Here is an 11,715-nt window from a genome sequence, read left to right on the forward strand (position 1 = left end):
GTGTTATTCTGAGCCGAGTTTGCAGCATATTTTCCCCTAGGTTGTTGCCTTAAATCTAAGGTTAAGTCTGAAACCAGTTTCTATGGTCCTAGCGGCTGCATACCCTGCAAGATTACATCAGATGTGCTCGTCAATACAGTAATATTAGATATTTTTGGCCACTTGGGGGCAGTGGAATGCCCAATTTTATTTTATTCCATTGTTTATTTAACAGAAACAACGCACAATACATTTATTTCACCAAATATAGTCAAAAGCAAATTTTCATCTTTAGTCCCTGGGCTAAATGGTGCTTGGCAGGTAGCATTTATCCAAGCAATGAAGAAAACCAAAACAATGAGCTGAAAGACAGTGAAACACACTGTAGCGTTGAGGGGAACTGCAGAGTCTGGTGATAATTCTCTCATTTTTGTTACTCTGAGCTGTGTCTTTCACATAGTCATTTGAAATAGTAGCCAGTAGTGCAACTTCATTATTATTTAAAAGTTCTATTTCTCCTGCACCTTTAATTAGTTTAGTTTTTGTGGTGGATGTGTTTTATTTCATTTAATTTGGAGTTTAGACTTATCCATTTAAATTCTCCAGATATTATATTTCTGGTGATGGTCGGAGGTGCTTTGTTGTGAAATGGCCACAAGGCGGCTGCTGTCAGGCCCTCACATAAAGATTTCTCTATATTTTCTTTGTGGTCCGAGGTGGCTAGTAGGAAAATAGCCACATGGTGGCTGGTGTCCGGCCTACACACAGTAGATGCCAAACACATTAGCTTGGATCAGGCTTTAATGCAACTTTGGACAACTTTATTATTGTTACTTCAGAGTCTCTGCAGAGCTTTCAGCTAGTGACAAGGTCAGAGCTTGGACTCAAAATCAATCTAATTTACATCCCAAAGCATTGACAGCATATCTCATCATGATTACTCTACAGCTGTGCTATAACTACTGGTACGCACACTGTACAACTGTTTTTGTTTAGCACTCAGTTGCCTGTAGCAGTGGCAATGCAGGCAGGTGAGACCCAGATAGGCTGCTCAGTGGTACTTCATCACCCTGCTTGTTGTTGTCACAGCCACAATTGGTTTGTACTCCCATCTGCTGTATCAGCAAAGTCAGAACTGATTTGGTCACTTTGGAGCCCAGTTAGCTTTGCTCACTGCACTTCCCTGTTGATTCCGACCATCATTACAAATGGTATCTTTATACGGTGGAGTTAACCCGGATAGTGCTTTCCCCTGGGTGTCTTTATTATCTATTCATCATGTTGTCCCAGTTTATCTCAAGATGAATCTGGCTGCTTCTGTACAGATCTAACTACAGATACCTGGCGTGTGGCCTGGGGAGAGAGATTAGGAGATTACAAGATACTCAGGAGAGGTGTTTCACTTAGAGTTGATAAGGAGGTGGAAAAAATGTTCTAAGAAGATGTAGAATGGTTATGAATTTGTGTTTGTGCTCTTTTAGGACAGATTTGTCATCAAAGTAGACTTGAATATGCTAAAGCCGCCTTGATATAATTTCCATGGTGACAATTTGCACAACCACCCGCAGGCGACCTCACTGTGTCCAATCTGGTAAATAAATGAACATTCGAAACATTGAAATGAAATGTTCTTGGCCTGGTTTTCAGCCTCCAAGCAGACTTGTTGGACACTCCCTCAAATTTCCTCCCCGCTAATTTGCATTGCTGAGTAGATCCTTTGTGTCACCTGGAGGTTTGGGCAGAGCAGCGTTGCAGCCAATTTCCAGATGGCAATTCAAATGTGTGACATATCCCCAATTTTTGACAAAAATGTGCAGCCACTTCCACAGACTCCATTAACTGGGGGAGATGCGGACGCATGCACAAATGGAAAGTGGAAAGTGTCCAGTGGTGTGAATATTCACATCTGCACCTGCTGAATAATACACGATTATCAGCTCAGGTGGCTCGCCATCCACCCCTGTTCACATGCTCTCCCCCATTTCATGGTGCTAATTTTGTCTGGAATACTCAAAAGGCTTGCAAAATGCATATTTCTTGTCTTTCAGACCCGATCTTGTCTTGTATTCTGTCTAAAGAGGGAAGGTATTTTTCAGTAGAAGTGTTGGCTTCAGGGGCTAATGTGTCTGCACTATAGACTCTAAAGAGCCTCAGGTCTTGGCAGGTACTCCTTACATTTCAAGACAGAGACATCTACGGTAGATTCTGTGGCAGCAAGGCCATATATCATCTGTCATCGCCAGGAGCCTCCACAGTAATGAACAAGTAATAATGGTATATATCTTGAATTTGAGTCTCTAAAGGTAGCTCATCCAGAGTCATTATTGCGCCACATAACCAGATGAGCTGTCTCAAATGAGATCATTTTTGTCACCCTGAGGACTGGAGGGTGTAACTGTTCTCAGAGTGAATAACTCATCCTCATTTGGTGCTAATGGGACTCTGTATTAAGGTGTTGTGCGAATGCAAGAGGAATGGTGAATCCCATTTTCTTGTCATTTAAATCTCAAGCTGTTTTCACTCATCTGTTCCTCTGATATAAAGGAAGATTTGTTTAGAAAAAAACACACATGGGATAAAAAAAGGAGCATTTAATGAAGATTCATGCCTCGCAAGAGTATGACGAAGTGTTAGGCAATGGTGTGTTATGGAGAGGTATGTCATGATGACATCTCTCACAGAGTGAACATTATTCTCTCTGTCCATTCATCCACCTACCTATCTAGCTTCTATCCCACCCCCTCCCTCCATCTGTCCCTCCACCTGAGCTTTTACCAGGTATTTCAGTGCTACAGTTAACCCATAATGAGGGATATGCATATGAAGCCAAGGTTTTTCTGCATATTTGACAGCATGTGTTCCGAGCCTCGTGTTGCCACTCCGGGGATGTGTTTGCACATAGGGGGGAGAACGCTCTGACGGTTACAGCTGAGGTGTCATTTTTCATGTAAATAGAGGATGGCAGGATATAGCAATCCTGCTGTTTGTGAAATTAACCGTGGCACACATATACACAGACCAGCAGCACAGATCCCCTCCTAAAAACTGAAGGCTGTATAAAGACTTTGTGATGAAGTGTTTCCTACAAGCACACACAAGAAACGTACCAGTCAGCCAGAAACCAGTTTCTATACCAAGTTATATGATATGAAGGTATTAACATTTACTAAAAAATTGTCTGGATGATACATGCTGCACAAGCAGCTGCCTGAATGGGCATGTACCCCAACAGCCTGATCTCCAGTGTCCAATTCAGCAAACACATGATTCAACTTGTCATTCATAAGTGCTGATCTAGCCATGCTCAGAGCAGAGCCGAGTCCCCAGAGTTGGAAATCACTGCTAACTGTCATCCAAGTACTTTGATTACTGGACTGGGAGAAGAATGATGACTAAGGCCTCTCTAAGTCCTGGTCAGACTCTGTAAGGCTGTCTAGGAATGTGGATCAAGTCCAAGGTCCCATTTACACCCCTAACAGTTTTATAAAGTGTTCACGGCTCATGATTGTAGACTTCTCGTGTTGCAAATATCATGTTAATCACCTGAATGACAACACTGAGAAAGTCAATTAAATATGAATGAAAGTAACATTTATTTTGAAACATAAAGAGCATTTTCTGACTTTATTTGACAAAGTGACAATTTTACTAATATGTTGTTTGACACATATCAGAGGGCATTATTTGGATGAATTAAAAATATCTCTGACAGAGTAGCTCAGTGTACATGCTGTACTGTACATGCTGTACATTTAGCACTTATCGCATGTCTGCCTGTCCTGGAAGAGGAATCCCTCGTCTGCAGCTCTTCCTGAGGTTTCAAAGTATTTTTTGCACAGTTTTTCTCATCCTGTTTGATGATCTAAGGATAGAAGATGTTGAAAGCTACAGTATATACACTGTAAAACCCTTTGGGACAACATTGTGATTTGGAGCTTGAAGGATAGGTTCACAATTTTTCAAGTCGGTCTTAAAACAACAGTCAGGTGCCCATATGAACATCAAAACAGGTTTTTCTCACTGCAATCATTCCACCTGTTCATACTGACTATTAGAGCGTCCCCTCCAAATGTGCTTACAATGTAAGTGATGGGGGCAAAATTCCGCCCTCGTTTTGATCAATAATTTAACTAAAAGTTTATCTGAGGATAATATGAGGCTTCATCCTTCTGAGTTACTCAAATAAGGTGGATATCTTCCACAGTTACAGCCTTTTTAGTAAAAAAAATCCCTCTTTGTGTCTTGACAGACAGTGTTTTCATGTTCAGCTACAGTGGGAGAATTGTAACAGAGGGGATCTGACACTAAAAAGACAGTAACTTTGAAAGATATCTACTTGAATTGACTAATTTGGACAGGTGAAGAACTTCAAATACATTTTTGAATACATTTTTATACAGAAGGAGGACTGTGGATTTTGTTCCCTATCACTTACATTGTAAGTGCATTATGGAGGGAAATCCTAATGACCAGTATGAACAAGGAACGATTACAGCAAGAAAAACATGTGCCAATGTTCATTTGGGCACCTGAATATTGTTTTAGGACAGACTTGAAAAATTGTGAACCCACCCTTTAAAAGACTTGATGTGACTTGGCTGTGTTTAGCACTGTTGCCTCACAGCAAGAGGAAGGTGAGTCTGAACCAGACCTAACCAACATGGAGAGAACGAGTAAACTCCACCTTTCTATGTAGTTTGTATGTTCTCTCCATGTCTGCGTGGCTTTCCCCTGGGTGCTCCAGTTTCATACAAGCAGGTTAAGTGAAACTGAATCTCTAAATTGCCTGTAGGTGCAAATGTGTTTATAACCAAGGCTTAGCAATCCAAAACAGGAAAAGCAAATATGTAGAGTGGATTGATGGATTACAGACATGCTCAAAAATAAATTTTAGATCAAGGTTGTTTTTTCCTCTAAGTCATTATCACAAGAACCACACTTAAAAGTGAAAAAATATTGTTGAAAGTAAGCGGAACAAAAGCCTTCAGTGAAGAACTCTAGAAAGACACTTAGAGAACTCTTTAGGGAAAAAGCATAAGAACTTTTTTACCTCAGTGTGTAAGTTGCTGGGGGGAAAGACAAAATGTTAAATGTAAATGCACTTCAGTATATTCTCTTACATAAAGAGAGTTTCACCCCTTGAGGCCAGATGAGTAAGATTTTGAACAACTGTAGAGTTTTCTAGGAACATACTGGAATGTTCCATGTCCTTTTGCACTTGAGATTAAACCAGCACATGCCTGTGCATAAGGTTTCACTAATGCCTCTAAGATCTGTTACTTTTTTGAGAGATGATTCAGTGTTTTCACGGCTGCCAGCTTTGGTGCCATATTTAAGTTGAGACAAAAGCACACGCACAAAGGCACAGGGGCTAGTGTGAGAAAAAAAAAAAAAAAAAGCGTGAGGAGATTATGGTCAGCGAGAGGTATTATGTTAAATATCTAAATGATTTTAAATGCAAAATATAATACAAAAAGATAGCAGGTGAACATATCAACAAAATAAACATGGTTATGTGTCAAGTGGTACAGCATGTGTGTGCAGCAGTGCATTTCTGTGTGTTAAGCTATGAGATCATGGCAGTGACCTAAACTGATTGAGCTCAAACAGCATCCTAGCCCCACTCCTGCCCCCCTTATAGTGGGTGGGGAGCAGGGTGCTATCTGTGGACTTGAAAAGTGACAGGACCAGCTGGGGAATGAAATCCAGTAAGACAGGCAGTTGGTCTGGGAGACGCGGATCACGAGCCCCCCATATTGCTCTGTTACAGCACCCTGCAACTCAGCTTGGTGAGAAAGACCAGCCAGGATTCAGTGCTACTGCTGCCAAACATCAGGAGTTCTACAACAACCAGACATCACAGAGCCACTGGAACATGTTCTGTATGGCTCATTCAAGAACCCTGGAGATCAATCAGCAGCCATTATCTTTAGCAATCCCCTCAATGCTCTAAGTGTTGGTGATTCAGATAATCACATGCTGACATCGTGTTATAGGCAATAGAAACAACAGTACTGTGAGGACAATGGGTGGGAAGCAATCTCACAGTTTCTCTAACAAGGAGCTGAATGAGGTGAGTGTGAGTCAAAGGAGGAGGAGTGCTGTTAGAGACGACCAGCCCAGCCTGTCATCGGCTGCTGAGAGGATCCGCAGACACGCCACGGTGCACTTTGGCTACAGCACGCTGAGCCTCGCCATGCGGGGGCTGGGTGAGACCCCCGCAGAGCTGTGGGAGCTCCGAGAGGTGCAGAAGCTAAACTTGTCCATGAATTGCCTGTGCTCCCTGCCCCCTACCCTGAGTGCTCTGGACAATCTGGTGATCCTGAACCTGTGGGGCAACAACCTGTCTAGCCTCCCGCCTGAGATCGGCCTCCTGAAGAAGCTACGTGTGCTCTTCGCCTGTCGCAACCGCCTGAGCGAGGTCCCTGAGGAGCTGGGCTCCTGCACCTGCTTGGAGGTGCTCAGTCTGGCCAACAACCAGATCACAGGCCTCCCTGGTAGCTTGGCAGCCATGCACAATCTGACCAAACTCAACCTTAGTCACAACCGCATCTCTCACATCCCCACCTGTGTTTACAGCATGAAGGGCCTGGTGTTCCTCCACCTTGCCTGCAACCGTCTGGAGACCATTGCGGACCAGATCCAGGACTTAGTTAACTTGAAGATCCTCATCGTGGAGGGAAACAGTATCCACACACTGCCTAAGACTCTATGCTTTCTGGAGTCTTTAGAACTCCTCAATGTTGACTTCAATGACCTGCAAAATGTGCCGATGGAACTGTATCTGCTGAGCAGGCTCGGGAGGTTAGCCTGCCATCCCCTGGATAAAGGACTTCATATTATCAATAACCCCCTCCTCAAGCCTATTCAGGAGGTGCTGCAAGGGGGGCTCAGTGCCCTCTACAACTACCTCAAACCCACGTGAGGGACTACCATTGTGTGTGTGTGTCTGCGTGTGTCTAAAAGTGTGTCGTAATGTGATGTTGGCACAAAATCTGACCCCTGGCACATGGTAGTCATGCTCCTCTCTTACAACACACTGCCTCACTATAGATACTATCACTCAAGACAAATGACCATTACTCACTAATATTATGGGAAATCTTCTGGCAGACAAATAGATTTTTTCTGCTTTTTGATTTTTGAAACATTTGGTTACAAATAAACAACTAGAAACTGCTGTGTCACGTGTAAACATTTGTTAAAGGGTCACGACAAGTTGCTCAGCTAATGCAAAAATTCACAGGTCCACATTTGGAGGCTGATTACTGGCCAGTTGAACTTGTTTGGCCTTTGGTAGTGAGAGGGGCACGAGGTAAGTTCAGGCTGCAGATCACCGCTCTCTTTGTTGTACACAGGTCATGAGGATCGGGTGTGTAAAGTCAGTGGAAAGAACAGTAGAGGGGGGGGCTTAAGTTCTGCAAAATAAACAAAACAAAACACAACAGGGACTTAGTCTCTGATTAAATGTTGTTCCACTCCATCAGATGGGAGTGGTGCTGCTGGATGGCAGCTCCTCTGAGGTTGTTGGAAAGCAGACATTGAAAGCAGTGACAGAAAAAAACTTAGATGATATAAAAAATGTCTTGTCATGTGTGGAAAAGTATGGGACACATTATTAAATTCAAACCACTGTATTACTTTAATAAAATAGTTGTATGAGCCTTATAACTACTGTTATCTGTCTAATGTTTTGCAGTTGTAGCAAATGTAATGTAATGCAATGTGAATATCTTTGCTAAAGACAAGTTTATAAAATGCCATAACAAAAGTGTGCTGTATGATCCAGCATCATGTAGCATAGAAAATATGTTTACACAGTGGCCAGTTTTGCTCTGATATCCTCTAGCACATATAAAACCAGTCTAAGAATAAAAATGTAATAACTCAATATTATCGTTTTTTATCATATTGGAATGAGATGAGTGAGATGTTATAACTGTATAAAATTATATTCTCGAATTGCTGCAAATTCTACTTAAAAACTAAAAAAAAGTGTGATTTAATTGGTGATTTTTCTTAATGCAAAAAAGTAATACTTTATTGATATTAACATTATTGTTTTATGTGAGTTTTTGAATCCATATTGTAATATACTGCATAAAGCTATCAGAAATGTTATTTAGTTAATATGTGATATTGCTTTCAATCATATCACACAGCCCTATTGTCAAGTGACCACTGTGGTCTTGTGACCATTTGAATCTGTTTTTTTTCCTGAATCTGGTTCTCAGTTAATGATCAAGATTCAACAACTGTAAGGCCAACGCATTATGTTAGTATATAAACCCGCTCATCAGCACTTCTCTGTAGTCATTTCTATACATAAGAGGATTTATTCTGAATGATTAGTGATCCCTGTTGTTCTGTTTGTGATTAGTCACATCACTGGACAGTGGCTATGTGGACACACACATACTTCTCTAACTACCCCGACAACTACTAAGGCTTTGTTATGTGATGGGTGAATGTGTGCTTGATAGTGTAAATGTATGCGTACAGCTAATTTCTGTTGATATGCCGCCAGGTTCCTCCTGTAAATAAAACTGAATTTGTGTCAACTTGGCTGCTCAGATATTAATGAGGTATACATGTATGTCACCACCTTTAAGAAGGTCATACACATTATTTACCAGTCACAGTGACAATAAGTGGAGCTACAGAAAAGAGAGAAAAGTGACCTCTGTTGGTATGAACTTGTTATTACATCACTCAGTGTATACTGAGCTACTTCACTCACCATCTCTGTGTATGTGTGTGTGTGTCTCTCTCTCACACAAACACACAACCCATGCATTCATGATAAATGAACCCCTCCTGAATAAGTCTTTGTCCTAGATAGATCATGGGACATGTTGTCAAATAAAGCACCTATAAAGATATTGCATCAGTTTGAGTCAGATGACCTGAATTCAGGTATGTATTGTGTGGTGATGTTACTACACCAGAGACAATACAATGACTTTGTCTACTTGTGTCACTTGTTCAACAAAAAATGGACATTATATACATAGAAACAGACGTTTTCCATCTGTTATTTATGTTAAAACTTGGTTGTAACTCAATAACTAGAGTGATGAAATAGTCTCTTGTGTACAGTTCAGAAAAACACACATTAACCAATGTAGCATTTAACTGAACTGATCATATGCTGCCTGAAAATCAAGCTCATTGCAGTGAAAGGCATTCACTCACTCCGAGGTCAGCTGTACACTGGGGATCACACATGACTGCAGTTAGCAGGCTTTGTGGGATTTGCGTACCCTATTTAATTGCTGTGCGCTCAGATAACTTTTCTTTATAATGACACACTGCGCGAGATATAACAACTGGGTGAGCACAGATTGGCACCCGTGTTCTTCATTCAAAAGGTATTTTGCCTTCATAAGTCGAAGCTTAGAAAACAGTTTAGCATCACTAGCAGCCAGTGACTTCCCATAATGAAGGACAGCTAATCAATCTCGTATTGAGCGTTTGACAATCAAGGCACGGGATAATCACAATGGAATTAAATGACAAAATCACTGTTGTCTGGCAGCCACATGAGGGGAGGCTTAATAAGTCTTTCTTTGGAGTGCAGCTTAAGTTTGGTGATTTATTCACTCACACTGAGTCTCCTCACATAGGGTGAGGTGATTGGCATTTATTGACAAACAGCATTATACTGCCACTTATGACAATTACTATGTGCCATCATTCATATTTGTAACTGATTTGAAATGTCCCTGCAGGGAGAAATATGAAGGAGAATAGATTTGCTGCAGGCCAACAGGTTCTTCCATGGCTGGTGGCAGCTCTCCATGATCAAATTACCTATTCAATAGCTCAGAGTGTTGTTCAGAAATCTGCAACAGTGAGTCACTGTCATAACCTTTGAGGCCTAAATATGAAATCTTTTGATCCTGGTCTGGCATCAATTTTGGAGGCACTTCCTCCCATCCAATTGGTGTAATGTCAGCTTTTCTGTGTCTTGCTTTGAGAATGTGATGAAAGTGAGCTTTTGAAAGGTTACTGGGTAAAAAAAAAAAAAAAAAAAAAAAAGTGGCAGCCTCATATACATCATTTTTAATGATGTAATTGATACATGGGCTTGTTTTTACCATCACTGCTCAGTAAGAGTAGAATATCATTATGATATATTTGTCGAACATGACTGAGCACTGTGTTTATGCAGAGCCACTGAAACACACCCCTCAATCACACTCTCGCAAACACACTCTCTGTCTCTGAGCATTTGTGAGCGCAAACAATGATGTTATCCATCTGTCAGTCCATCCAATCGGAGGAGTTTACACTCTCACCAATTCCCATGACAGCTTTGCTCAGACTTGTATTCACACATTCCTGGCAACATAACTGCTGCAGCCGAGACAATACCTAAAGACCACAAAGAGGCGTGTGGTGTTTCTATGAAATGCCTCAGCCATTGTTTGGTGTGCTTCTGTGGAAAAAACAACAAATGGAGCCATATATCCTTGGCAACACAAGGTCATTTTGAGACTAAATGTGGACTCATGTCAATCTGCCTGCATTTTAATTAGCTATGAAAACTGCTGTTACAAGTGAAATGTGTGTTTATGCATGCAAAAACAATAAGGGAATGACATTGGCTGACTTTGTCATTAGTTGCTTCTCCATCCCTCTGTTTGATATTGCTGTGAGGATATCCTGCCGTTGTTTGCACTTACCGTCTAAGATAGGACTAATTTTGAACAAATATTTGCATATATAAGAGCAGGACATCATTATTGATTCATCAAAGCTGGAAAAAAAAAAAAAAGTGTGATGATGCAGATCTGTTTTGCCAGGTCAACCGATGAGGCTCTCTTGAATGTCAGCCCGGGTTTTCCTTATAGGATCAATGATCAGAAAGGACACACAAGGTGAACTATGATTAAGAAGCCAGCTGGCAGATTTTAAGTTAGTAAGTTATATTAAGTTCATAAATTAAGGTGTCAAGTTGAGCATGAAAAAGGCTTATTTACTTAATTAAGTGTAGTTATTAACAAAATCACCACCTTGGCATAACCAAAACTTTAACAGGGGTCAATAAGCTACATTATTTCATTACATTGTGGGGACTGGTGCACCAAGCCGACTTGTGTTAAGGTTTTCCCAAAGGATGATATTAAACACAACTCAGTAGGATATATAATATATTAGGAGGCATCATCTTCTTATGAGGTGTATGAGGATGAGGGCTAAAAAGTTCTGATTTATGTTGAGAAAAATATCCATTTAGCCAACCCCTCTGGAGCTTTTGAGCATATCACATGATCTTCATCAGCAGATGATGAGTTTGCCCAGTTGTTATAAGGTATTGTCAAATTTCAAGAGGAAGACTTCTCGTTCATGTTGGCTAAAAAAAAAGCTGAAGTTCAAAGTTCATACCTTGGAAAAAGCAGTAGAGAAAGCGATCTCACCAGAAGGTTAATTTAGTAGCTGTTTGGGAGCTTTTGATCATAACACATGATCTTCATCAAAAGACTGAGATCCTGTGCAGTCTTAAATATGATGGCAGCTGTGAGCCTTTTCAAAAAACATACTGTTTTATCACCTTTATCATGACCTTTCCTAATTTTATTCACATCGATTATAAACATAATTTTGGAGTGATGACATGTTTTAGAAGTCTGCTACAGAAATGTATGCATTACTGCTTGGGGTCTCATTTAACATGGTTAAATACTATTGATTTTAATATATCATACAGTACTTTAAGCAGAATTTCCCCCC

At 40.8% G+C, this 11,715-nt stretch overlaps 1 protein-coding gene across 1 annotated transcript; it reads left to right on the top strand.

Annotated features, from left to right (window-relative positions):
- Positions 1 to 5,352: 5,352 nt before the first annotated feature.
- LOC137194472 (leucine-rich repeat-containing protein 30-like) lies at positions 5,353 to 8,634 on the top strand. The gene has a single exon (XM_067606387.1). It carries the CDS (start codon positions 6,005 to 6,007, stop codon positions 6,902 to 6,904), a length of 900 nt encoding a protein of 299 aa, XP_067462488.1. The 5' UTR covers positions 5,353 to 6,004; the 3' UTR covers positions 6,905 to 8,634.
- Positions 8,635 to 11,715: the final 3,081 nt, after the last annotated feature.

The sequence above is a fragment of the Thunnus thynnus genome, chromosome 12, assembly GCF_963924715.1.
Source record: "Thunnus thynnus chromosome 12, fThuThy2.1, whole genome shotgun sequence".
Taxonomy (NCBI): Eukaryota; Metazoa; Chordata; class Actinopteri; order Scombriformes; family Scombridae; genus Thunnus; species Thunnus thynnus.